At 37.1% G+C, this 17,372-nt stretch overlaps 1 protein-coding gene and 1 non-coding gene across 17 annotated transcripts in view; both read right to left on the bottom strand.

Annotated features, from left to right (window-relative positions):
• Positions 1-17,372, bottom strand: part of ZZZ3 (zinc finger ZZ-type containing 3) — a 135,836-nt gene that overhangs the window by 18,922 nt on the left and 99,542 nt on the right. For 13 of the 16 annotated variants that reach the window (XR_014807918.1, XR_014807919.1, XM_005653415.4 and 10 more), the window contains one exon: positions 3,677-3,815. Coding sequence is in view for 11 of the 16 variants with exons in the window: in XM_005653415.4 (XP_005653472.1) it covers positions 3,677-3,815 (139 nt within the window). In the remaining 5 variants the exon portion in view is untranslated. Of the gene's footprint in view, positions 1-1,634; positions 3,816-17,372 lie in introns of those variants that run through there. The other 3 variants (XM_084964634.1, XM_084964635.1, XM_084964636.1) reach the window with 1 other exon arrangement.
• Positions 16,127-16,233, bottom strand: LOC146402838 (U6 spliceosomal RNA). Its single transcript, XR_014808771.1, has one exon. It is a non-coding gene; the product is annotated as a U6 spliceosomal RNA (small nuclear RNA).

The following is a 17,372-nucleotide window of genomic DNA, read 5'->3' as shown; positions in this document are numbered from 1 at the left end:
TTCCTGATTTATCCATAAAACAAGTAATTATCTTCACACTATGTAACTCTTAGCACGTGTACAAAAAACTTATGACACTGAGAATCAAAACTACATCTTGGAATTCAGTTACTCTGCCAACCACCTTCATAGAAGTTATTAATTGTCATAATTACTCAAACCAGGTGACTATGATCAATCTTTGTGTTTCTTTTGTTTTGTTTTGTTTTTGTCTTTTTGCCTCTTCTAGGGCTGCTTCCGCGGCATATGGAGATTCCCGGCAACGTGGGATATGAGCCATGTCTGCAACCTACACCACAGCTCACAGCAACGCCAGATCCTTAACCCACTGAGCAAGGCCAGGGATCGACCCGCAACCTCATGGTTCCTAGTTGGATTCGTTAACCACTTCGCCATGACAGGAACGCCTTTTTTTTGTTTGTTTTTTTTATGGCTACACCTGTGGCATGTGGAAGTTCCCAGACTAGGGGACAAATCGGAGCTGCAGCTGTGGCTTATGCCACAGACTTGGCAACACCAGATTTGAGCCACATCTGTGACCTATGCTGCGGCCTATGGCAAAGCCGAGTCCTTAACCCACTGAGTGAGGCCAGGGACTGAAACCGCATCCTCACAGAGACTATGTCAAGTTCTTAATCTACTGAGCCACAACAGAACGCCTACGATCAATCTTTTCTTTTTCTTTTCTTTTTTTTTTTCTGTCTTTTGTTTTTTTAGGGCTGCACCTACAGCATGTGGAGGTTCCCAGGCTGGGGGTCGAACTGGAGCTGTTGCTGCTGGCCTACATCAGAGCCACAGCAACGCCAGATGCAAGCCGTGTCTTCGACCTACACCATAGCTCATGGCAACACCAGATCCCTAACCCACTGAACGAGGCCAGGGATTGAACCCACAACTTCATGGTTCCTAGTCGGATTCGTTTCCACTGTGCCAAGACAATCTTTGATAGGGATTTGGATTACATAGATGGATGTATTTGTCAGAACTCATATAATGGTAAAATTAGGATTTGTGAATGTCATTGTTTGTAAATTTCACCTAAAAAAGTTTTAAAAATAATTTTAGTTAACGATATGCATCTGAAATGTCTTTGTGTGAAGTATATATGTTTGCAACTTTGGAATGCATGAAATGAATTCCACATTTAAATAAGATGTAATGATGGATGGCAGGATTTAAGACATAGAATAAAACAAATACAGTAAAATGTTAACTGCAGAATCTAGGGGATATATATGTGTGTGTGTGTGTGTTAACTACATAGAAACTTTCAACATTTTTTGTACTAACCTTTTTCATAATAAAACACTGAGAAAAAGATCAAGTCAGAAATTACAGGAGTTCCCGTCGTGGCGCAGTGGTTAACAAATCCGACTAGGAACCATGAGGTTGCGGGTTCGGTCCCTGGCCTTGCTCAGTGGGTTAACGATCCGGCGTTGCTGTAAGCTGTGGTATAGGTTGCAGACGTGGCTCGGATCCTGCGTTGCTGTGGCTCTGGCGTAGGCTGGCGGCCACAGCTCCGATTAGACCCCTAGCCTGGGAACCTCCATATGCCGCAGGAGCGGCCCAAGAAATAGAAAAAAAGACCAAAAAAAAAAAAAAAAGAAATTACAAAGCTGGCAAGCAAAATCGACTCTGTGATACAGAATTCTTAATTTTTATTTTGCTTGTGACATATTACATTATCAGCATCATCATAACAGTATATAGTAGTCTAAGGTTCAGCTTTTGAAAAATTAGAATAGAGTGTCTTTTAAAGGAATGATGGTAATATCAAAGAAAGTTAGCAAGTGATAAATGTTCCCTGCATTCTATACACCCATATACAATCCAAGTTTCCTTAGTTTTAATTAGGAGTTTTTAGATGTCCAGTAAAACAAAGAGATCACATATCAATAACTACTATGGTAAACCTAGAGAAAATAGGCAAATCGGGGTTCCCTGGTGGCTCAGCAGATTAAGGATCCAGTGTCATCACTGCCGTGTCTTGGTTTGCTGCTGTGGCGCAGGTTCAATCACCAGCCTAGGAACTTCCATGTGCTGCAGGCACAGCCCCAAACCCCCAAAATAGGCAAATTACGAATACATAAATGTACAAACACAGAAAAAGAGAAGAACCAAACTTCTAAACTAAATCCAGCAGAAAATTTTCTTTCCAAGGAACGTAAGTCTTTCGTGATTACCAAAGTATCTGGGATTTAATATACATCTGCATTATTTTTGAAAAAATTCTTAAGATGGTCAATATCACATTTCTGTTTCTGAGATAAAAATGAAAAGAAATTCAGTTCAAAACTAAACATAGAAATGGAAAACTAGCAAAAAACCAACCACATACACAGCTAGTAAATGTGAATAATTGCAACTTTTTGCCCACCCAAGAAAATAAATAAAATGAGATTAATGTTAGAATACCATGAGGGGTTTTAGCTGAATCCATTATAAGTAAACACTGTAAGTATTACATTTTTTTGCATCAGAAAACTGTTTAATACAGCAACACATAATTAATAAGCAGCCTAAATGGGCCCAATGTAACCAAAAGGGCACAAAGAGGTTTTAAAACTTTACAAGTTTTAATAAATCAATATATAGATTCTACATCCATTAAGATAGTCAATGTTCTAAAAGCATGGAGAAAAAGGAGTATCTGCCAAGTGGATAATATAACTAGAAGAACACACAGGCCAGTTAGCTCAGTTGGTTAGAGCGTGGTGCTAATATAACTAGAAGAATCCAAATCCCAATAATAATTATATTAAAAAAAATGAAATTCTCAGGACTATTCTCTCAACATCTGGTAGACCACTTTTGTGACTCATTAAAAACCAGTAAGTAATAACTACACTTTTCATACTATACAGGGTAAATTTTTGTTTTTTTAAGGTGAAAAAGATTTTTTTCATAGTTCTTCAGTTTTAATTTTTTCATACAATGCCGATTAATATTATAACTTTTAAATTTGCTGAATAATTAATGTGTCCCTAATTCAATACACATACTATGGCAAAAATACACACATATATTATCTTCATGTTTACATACTAAGAAAATTATAAAAACTTGAATCACTTTCAAATGGTTAACTGCTAAATATGAAAGTTCAGTTTTAAGGAAAAAAGAAAATTATAAAGAGTTTTTACACTAAAATAAAAGGACATTTCAAAATTGAGTAAAATTTATACTTCATTCTCATAGACTGGGCAAGCATAACCTTAAAGACATTTAAAATAGAATTTCTGTTTGTATCACCATTGTTTTTTATTTCAATATGTGAAGAGTTACAAAAGTAACTCCCAACTAAAGCAGTTAATAAATGCTAAAGTACTTTTTCTTTTAGTTTCACTAATACGGAAGTCCTGAAAGCATTAGAAAGAAAACATCCTTAAGATGAGGAAGGAAAAAAGTAACAGAAAAAGATTGTAAAAAATGGCAAGGAGCAAGACATCAAGTTCCTATACAAATATCCAATTAAAGTGACTATTGTTTTCACTGGGGTATATCTTATTGCCTGTTTGGTAGGGGTGAAGGAAGACAGTATCCTGCCATCCATAATATGGTTAATTACAAAACGGAAAAAAATTAAACATTAAAAAATATATATTCATATAAAAACAAATAAACCAAGTTATTATCACTGTATCTCAATTAATCTTAAAAAGTACTCAGTATATACCTTTTTCTGGAGTTTTTCCACAAATCCAATGGGATTTTTTAGTGCTTCTCTCTGATGTCTGCCTAAACTTTCAAGGTCTTGGACTGCTTGAGAACGCTGAGCCTCAAGGACAGCAATTGTCTGCAACAGTCTCTGATAACTAGAGACAAAAAAAAAAAAAAAGTCCTCATTAAAATTTTCTAGTAACAACAATAAATAAAAACTGAGTTCAAGCCATGATCTACTATTAAGTCACTCAGTCTTTGTAAAGTTACCTGAAAGAGTTTAGTAAAACACATTACTGGGAATAAATGAGGTCTTCCTGAGTTATGAAGTACCTAGTCAGAAAATATCAGTTAGAGAAAGCAAAAGCCTTATCCCCACATCTTAAGTTTTTAATTCTTGAACCTAAACTGGTATAGAAATTGAGAAAGCATCTCGACTTCCAGGCAATCAGAGACATTAAGAAAGAGCTAAAAAAAATTTTTTTGTTAAAATCATAAGATTTTTAGCACCAGGAGGGATCACCAAATTCAGCCCCTCTGTTGTACTCTGCTGGAATAAGAAATCAGAGACACATTTTCTTGACCAGAGTTATAAGAACTGTCAATAATTTTAATTTAGACATGATCTTACTTGTCATGATTCTCTTTTGCTTTTTCTGTTATACCTCCATTCTAGAGGAAGTTTAGTTTCCTGTCAATTCTTACAGATTAAACATTTTTACAGATGAAATGACATATATTTTTTACTTCCTTGCCTATAACAATCTATTTAGCACAGCTAACATATAATTTTACCCACACAAATCTACTACCTGTACATATTCCCTCCCTCTCTCCCCGCCCTTTCTCTCTCTTTCTTTCTCTCTCTCCCTGGTTCAAATTTTCTTGCATCTCTAACTAATGTCTAATTTCAAATATCAAGACACATATGGAAACATGTGAGCCCCAAAGCCCTGAATGCTCAAATACATTTTTGCAAAAAGAATAAAAAACAAGGCATTCCAAATTCACTTCAAAATAAGTCATTAGGTCTTTAAAGTATTAGTGAAGCACAGTTTTTCTTTATGGCTCTGAATAAATTTCATTGTTTCTCCATAGACCATAAACTCCACAACGGCAAATACATTTGGAAAGTTCACTGTTTTGTTTATCCAATGTGCAGCAAACTTCCCAACACAAAGATACTCAATAAATATTTTTTGAATGAACAAATGAATGGGCAGATATTCTGTGTAATCAAAAGTATATTGGGGGGTGGGGGATGTGCTTGGGCTGTGGGATGGAAATCCTGTGAAATCAGATTGTTATGATCATTATACAACTATAGATGTAATAAATTCATTTGAGTAATTAAAAAAGTAAATTTAAAAAAAGGATATTGAGGAGTTCCCATCATGGCTCAGCAGTTAACAAATCTGACTAGCATCCATGAGGACATAGGTTCAATCCGTGGCCTCGCTCAGTGGGTTAAGGATCTGGCTTTGCTGTGGCTGTGGTGTAGGCCGGTAGCTGTAGCTCCAATTCGACCCCTAGCCTGGGAACCTCCATATGCCGTGGGTGCGGCCCTAAAAAGCAAAAAAAAAAAAAAAAAAAGTATATTGAAACTTTTAAGTCCAGAAGTCAGCAAATAGGCAGAAATTTCAAAAGTAAAACAACACAATCTTGAAGTTCACAACCACGGCGTAATTGCAACATGACATCCTCTATCAGAACCCTACTTCAGCATCCAAACTAAAACCTATCTTTTTCCCTCAAGTAGTCCCTTATAAATTAATCTCCCGTGAAATGTTTAATAAGTAAGGTAAAAACTGCTAACACTGAAGGGTAAAATTCCTCTCAAGCTAGAGATACTTCATTTAAAAGTTAGAACTGAATTGGAAAGCATGGGCTGTATTAAGTCCCTCCTGGATAAGTTACAGAAGCTAAGTCTAAACTGACTTTCACTACATCTGTTTACTTTTAGGAGTATGGAGTGAACACCCTAAATGGATCATATCCTCTACTGAATTCAGCTCTGCTTTGAAAGATAAACAGGTTCATAACCTGTCTAGACAAAATGGATGAGAAACTATGTAATAAGAAATAACAACAGTGTCTATCATTTACTGAATATGTACTATATATTATATAATGGGTAATAACTCAAGTCTTATAATAAACGGGTACCACTATCCTTATTTCACAGATAAGTAAACCAAAGTACAGATCGCGCCAACCATTTATTTCACAATGTGATGTGAGGAATAAAGATTCTGAGAATATTTAGCCAAGAAATGGACCAATAAACTATTTCAATATTTAACCTACAACTATGAGGAAAAGGAAACAGACTTATTTTATTTTATCAGGTATAAAGGGTCAAATGAGAATCAAATTGTGATAAAAGCACAATATGAAGAAAAACCTTGTCTCAGTCAAAACCATTAAAAGCAGGACAGCACTCAATCATTACAGATATTCAGAGACACTGAAAAATCCAAACACTAAAAATCCTAAAGCTCTTCAACTCCAATAAAACATGGTACTTTCAATTCTGCTACTCACTAAACCAAGTAAAAGGACAGAAAGACTAAAAAATATGGAGACAAGAGTTCCCACTGTGGTTAAGTGGGCTAAGGACCCAACACTGTGTCCATGAAGGTGCAGGTTTGATCCCTGGCCTTGCTCAGTAGCTTAAGGATCTGGTATTGCCACAAGCTTCAGTGGAGGTCAAAGATGTAGCCTGAATCCAATGTTGCTGTGGCTATGGCGTAGGCCTATAGCTGCAGCTCCAATTCGACCCCTAGCCTGGGAACATCCATATGAGACAGGTGCAGCCGTAAAAAGAAAAAAAAAAAAAAAAAAAAAGGTATATACATCTGCATCAATCCAAGTATAGTTATAGCTTCTCCACATAGACATCTTTGTATTAAATCTATTAAAAATATTTGTTATCTTGTTCCAAAGCAGAATCCAATGCTAAAAACAGCAAGCTTACCTACAGCACAGAACTGTTAACTTTATTTGTTTCACGTGTTCAACAGAAAATAAAGAGAACTTTAGCTTTTATATAGAGGAATTACATTTGGCTAAAATATAGAAACTTGTCAAATCTGTATCTAAGTTATTTTCACTACCTTTTATTATTGAAGCCCTCTTGAATTCGTTACTCATTTCTGTGAATCTAAAAACACTTATATGAAAGAGTATACAGGTAAAAATCCTAATGTCTGAAAGAGAATACCAAGTTATCAGCAACCTAGATGTTTAATCATATTGTCCAATTTCTAGGCAGTAATATTATGAACACTGTAAGAGACAGAATGAGAGAGGGAGAGGAGATGAGAAAGATTTTATTCCCAACTAAAAATTCCCAGAATTTTTTATCAAAAAGTCAGATTTCCAATACTATTGTGGTAACAACTCTTAAAGCTTACATGGCATTTTTTTCTTCTTTTTGGATGCACCCATAGCATGTAGAAGTTCCTACGCCAGGGATCAAACCTCAGCCACAACAGTGGCCCAAGTCATAGCAGGGACAATGCAAGATCCTTAAACTGATGAGCCACAAGGGAACTCCAGCATCTGTAATTTTAAAGAACTAAGTAGGAAACATTTTTTAAAATCTAGACTGAGAGACGTTTTGCCAAAAAAATTGGCCTGGGGAGTACCCATTGTGGTGCAATGGAAATGAATTCAACTAATATTCAAAAGGATGCAGGTTCAATCCCTGGCCTTTCTCACTGGGTTAATGACCTGGCATTGCTGTGAGCTGTGGTGTAGGTCACTGATGTGGCTCAGATCCCACACTGCCATGGCTGTGGCATAGGTTGGCAGATGCAGCTCCAAATCGACCCCTACCCTGGGTACTTCCATATGCTACAGGTACAGCCCTAAAAAGCAAAAAAAAAAAAAAAAAAAAGGGCCTGATTCTTAAAATAGTTATTAACTACTGGCATTAAAGACACACCCCTGTAAAAGAAGAAAGCTACTCTAGATCAGGAATCTACAATCCACAGCCTGCCTGTTTTTATAAATAAAGTTTTATTAGAACTGAACTATACTCATTTCTTTACAAAATGTCTATGGCTACTTTCTAGCTACAATGACAGAGTGGAGTAGTTGTAAAATGCAATTGATTCCAAAGCCTAAAATATTTACTATATGACCCTTTAAGGAAAAGTCTACAAGGCAATGATTAAGATTAGATATAGAGAAATGACAACAAAAAACAGTGCATAATCTGAAATTAGATTCCACAGGGAGTTAAATGGATACTTGGGGGTACAGACAGAAAAATTTTTAATATGGATTGTAGATTATATCATATTACTGTTTGTATCAGTGTCAAACTGTGGGAATATAGTAAGGTATTTAAAGTTATGTAGAAGAATATCCTTGTTTTTGGAGATATTTACTGATATATAAAGGTGATAAGTCTACAGCCTACTTTAAAACAGCTAAGCAGAGTGGGAAAAAAGATAAGGGAAAGAGGGAGAGGACAAAATAATAAAACGTTAAGTTGTTAACAATGATAAATTTAGCTGAAGTGCATACAGATAATTATCATACTATTATTTTAGCTTTTCTAAGTTTCATGATTTCCAGAATAAAAACTGACTAATGAACTGGACTGGACCACTGCATGTAAATCAATGAAACTAAAAACGCCCTCACACCATGCACAAAAATAAACTTAAAATAGCTTAAAGACTTAAATGTAAGACAAGACACCATAAAACTCCTGGAAGAGAACAGAACCAAAACATTCTCTAACATGAACCACAGCAAATGTTTTCTTGGTCAAGTCTCTCAAGGCAACAGAAACAAAAGCAAAAATAAACCAATGGGACCTAATCTAATTACAAGCTTTTGCACAGCAAAGGAAACCATAAAAAAACAAAAAGACAACCTACAGAATGGGAGAAAATAAGTTTCAAATGATGCAACCAACAAGGGCTTAATTTGCAAAATATACAAACAACACATACAGCTCAAAATTAAAATAAACATACAACCCAATTCAAAATAGGCAGAAGAGGAGTTCCCATTGTGGTACAGCAAAAACGAATCCGATTAGGAACCATGAGGTTGTGTGTATGATCCTTGACATCACTCAGTGGGTTAAGGATCTGGTGGCATTGCCGTGAGCTACGGTATAGATCGCAGACACAGCTCGGATCCCTCGATGCCGTGGCTCTGGTGTAGGCCAGCGGCTATGGCTCTGATTAGACCCCTACCCTGGGACCCTCCACATGCCACGGGAACGGCCCTAGAAAAGACAAAAAGACAAAAAGACAAAAAAAAAAAAAAGAGAGAGAGAGAGAAAGCCTGAATCACATGGTTAATAAAGAAGTGTTCTTAAGCCTGCAGTCTCTTTCCTAAAAAAAAAAAAACACTACAAAAGAGAAATGCTAGAGAGCATGTGGAGAAAAGGTAACCCTCCTACACTATGAGTGGGAATGTAAATTGGTACAACCACTATGGAAAACAGTAAGAAGGTACCTCAGATAATTAAAAATAGAACTACAATATGATTCAGCAATCCCACTCCTGGGCATATATCTAGACAAAACTTTCATCCAAAAAGATACATGCACCCCTTTGTTCATTGCCGCACTATTCACAACAGCCAAGATATGGAAACAACCTAAATGTCCATTGCCAGATGAATGGATTAAGAAGATGTATATGTACACAATGGAATACTTCCAAGCCACAAAAAAGAACAAAATAATGCCATTTGCAGTAACATAGATGCAATGAGAGATTCTCATACTAAGTGAAGTCAGAAAGAGAAAGACAAATACCATATGATATCACTTACATGTGGAATCTAAAATATAGCAAAGAGGAACCTATCTACAAAACTGAAACAGACTCATAGACATGGAGAGCAGACTTGTGGTTGCCTAGGGGGAGAGAAAGGGAGTGGAATGGACTACAAATTTGGAGTTACCAGAAGCAAACTATTACATTCAGAATGGATAAGCAGGAATTCCCACTGTGAAGCAGAGGAAACAAATCCAAACTAGTACCCATGAGGATGTACGTTTGATTCTTGGCCTCGCTCAGTGGGTTGAGGATCTGGTGTTGCTATGAGCTGTGGTGCAGGTCACAGATGCAGCTTGCATCCTGCATTGCTATGAGTGTGGTATGAGCCAACAGCTGTAGCTCCAATTTGACCCCTAGCCTGGGAACCTCCATATGTTGCAAGTGTGGCCCTAAAAAGTTAACAAAAAAAAAAAAAAAAAAAAGAATGGATAAGCAATGGGGTCCTGCTGTGTAGCACAGGGAACTATACCCAATTACTTGTGATAGAACATGATGGAAAACAATATGAGAAAAAGAATGTATACAAATGTATGACTGAGTCACTTTGCTGTACAGCAGAAATTGACAAAACATTGCAAATCAACTAGAGATTAGGATTAAGATGGTGAGGTAGAAGGATTGAAGCTCACCTTCTCTTGTAAAAGCAAAAAAATTACAGCCAGCTGCAAACTATCAAAAAAGAAATCCTATTCCAGAAGACATAGCGCTTAAATGATGCATTCAACCAGATGGATTTAATAGATATTTATACAACATTCCATACAAAAGCAACAAAATACCCATTCTGGAGTTCCCATCGTGGCTCAGTGGTTAACAAATCTGACTAGAAACCATGAGGTTGCGGGTTCGATCCCTAGCCTCCTTCAGCGGGTTAGTGATCCAATGTTGCCGTGATCTGTGGTGTGGGTTGCAGATGTGGCTCAGATCCTGCTTTGCTGTGGCTCTGGTGTAGGCCGGCAGCTACAGCTCTGATTCGACCCCTAGCCTGGGACCTCCATATGCTGCAGGTGCGGCCCTAGAAAAGGCAAAACGACAAAAATAAATAAATAAAATAAAGGACTGATGGTACCATTAAAAAAAAAAAAAGAAGAAGAATACCCAATTCTTCTCAAGTACACAGAGAACATTCTCTAGGATGGATCACTTTCTGGGCCACAAATCACACCACAGCCTATTTAAGAAAACTGAAATTATAGCAAGGATTTTTTCCAACCACAATGCTAGAAAACTAGAAATCAACAAGAAAAAACTGCAAAAACACAAACATGCGGAGACTAAACAACATGCTGCTAAACAACCAATGGATCACTGAAGAAATCAAAGAGGAAATTTAAAAATACCTACAAGCAAATGACAACAAAGACACAACAATCCAAAACCTATGGGATGCAGCAAAAGCAGCTCTAAGAGGGAAGTTTACAGCAACACAAGCCTACCTCAGCAAACAAAAACAAAAAAGCTCAAATAAACAACCTAACTTTATACCAAAAGCCACTAGGCGGAGAACAGACAGGACCCAAAGTTAGCAGAAGGAAAGAAATCATAACCATCAGAGCAGAAACAGAGGAAACAGAAACAAAGAAAACCATACAAAATATCAAGGAAACTCAAAGCTGGTTCTCTGAAAAGATCAACAAAACTTATATAAACTCTTAGCCAGACTCTTCAAGAAAAAAAGAGAGAGGACTCAAATCAATAAAAGTAGAAATGAAAAAGGAGAAGTTACAACAGACATCACAGAAATACAAACGATCATAAGAGACTACTACATGCAACTACATGCCAATAAAATGGACAACCTAGAAGAAATGGACATAGTCTTAGAAAAGGACAATCTTCCAAGATGAAAGAGAAAAGACGCACAGACCAATCACAAGTACGGAAACTGAAACTGCGACTAAAACACTTCCAACAAACAGAAGTCCACCACCACATGGCTTCACGGGTGAATTCTATCAAACACTTAGAGAAGAGCTAACACCTAGCCTTCTGAACTCTTCCTAAAAGCTGCAGAGGAAGGGACACTCCCTAACTCAATCCATGAGGCCACCATCACCCTGATACCAAAACCAGACAAAGATACCACAAAAAAAAGAAAATTACAGGCCAGTTTCACTGATAAACACAGATGCAAAAACCCCCACAAAATACTAGCAAATCGAATCCAACAATACATTAAAGGGACTGCACATCATGATCAAGTGGAATTTATCCCAGGGATGCAAGGATTCATCAGTGTCTGCAAATCCATCAGTGTGATACACCACATTAACAAACTGAACAATAAAAACTATAGGATCCTCTCAGTAGAGGCAGAAAAAGCTTCTGACAAAATCCAACACTCATTTCTGATAAAAACCCTCCAGAAAGTAGGCATAGAGGGAACCTACTTCAACATAATAAAGGCCATATGTGACAAACCCACGGCCAACATCATACCCCATGGTGAAAAACTTAAAGAATTCCTGCTGAGGAGTAATTTTGGAAGTCCTAGCCATGGCAAGCAGAGAAGAAAAAAAATAAAAGGAATCTAAGTTGAAAAGGAACAAGTAAAACTATTACTGTTTGCCGATGACATGACACTATACCTAGAAAATCCTAAAGACTCTACCAGAAAACTGTTCGGGCTCATCCACGAATTTGGCAAAGTCGCAGGATAGAAAATTAAAACACAAAAATCAACTGCATTTCTATATACTAACAGGAAAAGATCAGAAAGATAAAGTAGGGAAACAATCCCATTTACCACTGCATCGAAAACAATAAAATACCTAGGAATAAACCTACCTCAAGAGACAAAAGACCTGTACTCTCAAAACTGTAAGACGCTGATGAAAGAAATCAAAGATGACACAAACAGATAGAAAGACATACCATGCTCCCGGAGTTGAAGAATCAATATTATCAAAATGACCACTCTACCCAAGCAATCTACAGATTCAATGTAATCCCTATCAAATTACCAAGGACATTTTTCACAGAACTCGAACAAAATATTTTAAAGTTTGTCTGGAAGCACAAAAGACCCAGAATAGACAAAGCCATCCTGACAAAGAAAAATGCAGCTGGAGTAATCAGGCTCCCTGACTTCAGACTATACCACAAAGCTTCTGTCATTAAAACCATATGGCATAGGCCAAAAACCCCAGAAATATAGATCAGTGGAACAGGATAGTGAGCCCAGAATTAAACCCACGCACTTAGAATCAACTAACCTATGACAAAGGAGGCAAGAATATACAATGGAGAAAAGACAGTCTCTTCAATAAGTGGTGCTGCAAAAACTTGACAGCCACATGTAAAAGAATGAAATTAGAACACTTCCTAACACCATAAACAAAAATAAACTCGGAGTTCCCATTGTGGCTCAGTGGTTAACGAATCCAACTAAGGAACCATAAGGTTGTGGGTTCGATCCCTGGCCCTGCTCAGTGGTTTGAGGATCCAGCATTGCCGTGAGCTGTGGTGTAAGTTGCAGATGTGGCTCGGATCCCATGTTGCTGTGGCTGTGGTGTGGGCCAGCAGCTACATCTCCAATTAGACCCCTAGCCTGGGAACCTCCATATGTCACAGGAGCAGTCCTAGAAAAGGCAAAAAAAAGACAAAAAATAAAAATAAAGGAATAAAATCACATTTGGAGTTCCCCTTGTGGCTCAGTGGTTAAGGAATATGACTAGGAACCATGAGGTTGCAGGTTCAATCCTTGGCCTCGCTCAGTGGGTTAAGGATCCGGCGTTGCCCTGAGCTGTGGTGTAGGTCACAGACACGGCTCAGATCCCATGTTGCTGTGGCTCTAGCGTAGGCTGGCGGCTACAGCTCCTATTGGACCCCTAGCCTGGGAACCCCACGTGCCGTGGGAGCAGCCCTAGAAAAGGCAAAAAGACAAAAATAAATAAATAAATAAATAAAAAATAAATAAAAATAAACTCAAAATGGATTAAAGACCTAAATATAAGACCAGATACTACAAAACTCCTAGAGGAAAACATGGGCCAAATACTCTCAGACATAAACCACAGCACTATCCTCTCAGATCCAACTCCTAGAGTAATGACAATAAAAACAAAAATAAACAAATGGGACCTAATTAAACTTAAAAGTTTCTGCACAACAAAGGAAACCCTAAAGAAATCTAAAAGACAACCCACAGAATGGGAGAAAATATCTGTAATGAAGTGACTGACAAGGGATTAAACTCCAAAATTTATTAATAACTCCTGTAACTCAATACCAAAAAAAAAAAAAAAAAAAAGAACAACCCCATCACAAAATGGGCAGAAGATCTAAACAGACAATTCTCCAAAGACATACAGAGGGCCAAAAAACACATGAAAAGATGTTCAACATCACTCCTTATTAGAGAAAGGCAAATCAAATCCACTAGGAGCTACCACCTTACACCAGCCAGAATGGCCATCATCAAAAAGTCTACAAACAAGAAGTGCTAGACAGCGTGTGGAGAAAAAGCAACCACACTGCTCTGTTGGTGGGAATGTAACTGGTGCAACCTTTATGGAAAACAGTGTGCAGATTCCTCAGAAAAACTAAAAATAGACTTACCATTTGATCCAGCAATCCCACTCCTGGGCAACTATCCAGAGAAAACCATGACTCAAAAAGATACATGTACTGCAGTGTTCACTGCAGCACTATACACCCTAGCCAAGACATGGAAACAACCTGAATGCCCATCAACAGAGGAGTGGATAAAAATGATGTGGTACACATACTCACTGGAATATTCCTCAGCCATTAAAAGGAAAGAAATAATGGCATTTGTGGCAACATGGATGGATTTAGCAATTATCATTCTTAGTGAAGTTAGAAGTTAGACAGTGAGACACCAACATCATATGCTTCACTTACATGTGGAATCTAAATAAAGGACACAATGAACTTCTTTGCGGAACAGATACTAACTCACAGACTTTGAAAAACTTACGGTTTCCAAAGGAGATTGGTATGTGTGGGGGGGATGGGGTGGGTATTTGGGATGGAAATGCTTAAAACTGGATTGTGAAGATTGTTGCACAACTATAAATGTAAAATATTCATTGAGTTAAAAAAGAATACTGTAAATCAACTATAATAAACAATTTTTAATTAAAAACAAAACAAAAAACTGACTAATGAAGAAGCTATTCATTACATTTCCTAAGAAAAGAGTAGCATGATTATTACTAGCTGGAACACTGGCTGATTAATAAACACATTGAAAAAAACTAGACAAGGTATGGTGACATAATATATGCATTAGTTTAACCGCACTGCAAGAAGAAAAGGGAAAGGGGTATAGAAAAACAATCAGATGATTTAGCCAGTTTTCATATGTGTACATATGCACTGTGCACTGAGGAAAGAAGAAAAAGAAGAGCAAGATTTATTACGGATTTTATTTTCAATAAGACGGAACTATGTAAAGTGAACTGGTTCTCAAGAATAACAATAACATTTTAATAAAATTTAAACAATAACAAATTCCAAACAATTGAGGGGGGATCTTCGATTTACTCTAACTAAACCATCATCTCAACTGAGTGTGGTATTTCTACTACCTGCAAAACTATTGAGCTCACCATCTATCTACATGATTGAACAAAATTACTTTGAGTAGAACACATGATTTTCTAAATTATTCTCATTCACAAAGGATTTGAAACACTGAAACTATAGGATTTGTAAATAATTCACCACAAATTCAATAATTTGTTATAAATTCAATAATTCAGAAATGGTCTCTCATAAGTCATCCTACATCCTTAATTTCTAAAGAAAGTGAACAGTTCATTTTTAAAAATTATCAAGCATAGAAGCAAACTAGAAATAAAGAGTAAGAATAAAAGACAAGCTTGAAAATAACTAAAGGAAATAGGAAATTATAAAAACCGAGCATGAAGCTTTGAAAAAGAAGCAAATTAAAATTCTAAAAATATAATAATTGAAACAAAAAGCTCAATAGGGACAAATTCCTGCTTCTGGAAAAATGCAGACTAGGCAAATTCATAGTAAGCCCTTCACTGAAGACAAGCTGGAAAAAATATGTAAAAGCCCTAAAAAGCATCAATGAAGTAACAGAATCATAAGCATTACCAGGTCAAGATCCATGAGAAGATGGAAACCAAAACATAAAAATATGTTGTGGACACTTTTGCCCAGAAACAATTTACTGACCCAGAAAAGGAGATGGAGAAGCTGAGCAGCACCTGTGATAGCTTATGAAAGTGGCAGAAGATCAGTCTGTGTCTAGGGCCTACCAAGGTAAGGCTCTAGGAAATCATCTTATGCTTTGGCTTGGGATTCTGAAGGGCCACACTCTTGGAATAAGGGTGAACAGGAAGTAAACAGCCCTCTCAGGGCAGACTAGACTATTTCAGTTTGTAATTAACTAGTATGGCTGAAGATACACATACCCCAAGACCCAGACATCCCATATGTAGGAATGTAACCTCTAGAAACTCTTAAAAATCCACAGCAGCATATGTTCCTGGCAGGCTTATTCATGAGAATCTCAAACCAGAAACAACCCAAATGTTCATCTAAACAGAATACTTAGACCATGGTATGAGTACAAAAAGGAACACAATAAAAGCAGTGAAAACGAACAGACTACACCTATCTTTTTCTATTGTCTTTTGTCTTTTTAGGGCAGCACAAAAATACGGAACACTTCACGAATTTGCGCATCATCCTTGCACAGGGGCCATACCAATCTTCTCTGTATTGTTCCAATTTTAGTATATGCACTGCCAAAGCGAGCACCACAACAGATCTATTTACATAAGCACGGGGGAATGTCACAAACATAATGTATTGCAAGAGAGTATATGCAGTATGATTCAAATACTCAGCTTAGGAGTCCCCATTGTGGCTCCGTGGTAACAAACCTGACTAGTATCCATGAGGACAGTGGTTGGATCCATGGCCTTGCTCAGTGGGTTGCAGATCCAGTGTTGCCATGAGCTGTGGTGTAGGTCCCAGATGTGGCTTGGATCTGGTGTTGCTGTGGCTGTGGTGTAGGCCAGGAGCTGCAGACCCGATTTGACCCCTAGCCTGGGAACCTCCATATGCCACAAGTGCAGTCCTAAAATAACAAAAAAAGATTTTCACAAAAGTAAGATAGTAGTTATCTCTGACACAAGGAAAGGGGTGTAACTGAGGATGTATTGACAGGGAACTTTTAGAGTGCTATCAATTATTTTATTTCTTAAACTATAATGTGGTTAAACACAGGCTTTTTAATTTCATCATTACATTGGTATGTAAATATTTTCTTACTGTTATATGCATGAGATACTGTACCTTTTTTTAAGGGAAAGTTTTCTAGGGAGAAATGCTGCAGAGAGATCACTTCCATTCTTTGAACTTTATTCAAGATTTCACATAGGAGTTCTAATTCAAGTACAAGCTCTATCAGCAGCTAACTATGGGAACTTATTCAAGTCATTAAAAGTTGGGCCTTTGCTTCTTTAGCTATAAAATAAGAATGGACCAGATATGTAATTGCAAAATGTTTTTCGAAAGTGTAACACTCTAGGATTATAAGATACTCGTTCAATTCTGGTCAATCATTATTATATACTCTTTCTGAGTTAAAAAAGGACTCAGTTTACACTGTATACATAAATATAGCATTAAGTCACTGTTCATGTCATACAGAATCCGATCTAAGACTTGGATTTATCAGCACCACCTACAGTGAAAAGTATGCTCTTAGTCTTTAATTAAGTTACTAAGTTCTAAGGGATAAGTTTCCCCTATTTCACAATGTCTGCTCATGATATATTAATGGCTCTTCTGTCACCAGAAGTTATTTCCAAAAAGAAACTACCTGGAATACGATTATTGCAGTGTATGAAGAGACTGGCTAGTCCCTAAATCAGTGAATATTATACTTCTTG

This window comes from Sus scrofa, chromosome 6, assembly GCF_054392235.1.
Source record: "Sus scrofa isolate SSC_HxYL_T2T_F1_AM1 chromosome 6, Sscrofa_HxYL_maternal_Yorkshire_Landrace_v2.0, whole genome shotgun sequence".
In the NCBI taxonomy this organism is placed as follows: Eukaryota; Metazoa; Chordata; class Mammalia; order Artiodactyla; family Suidae; genus Sus; species Sus scrofa.
The sequence above is the reverse complement of the archived record's forward strand: the minus strand, read 5'-3'. Positions and strand labels throughout refer to the sequence as shown.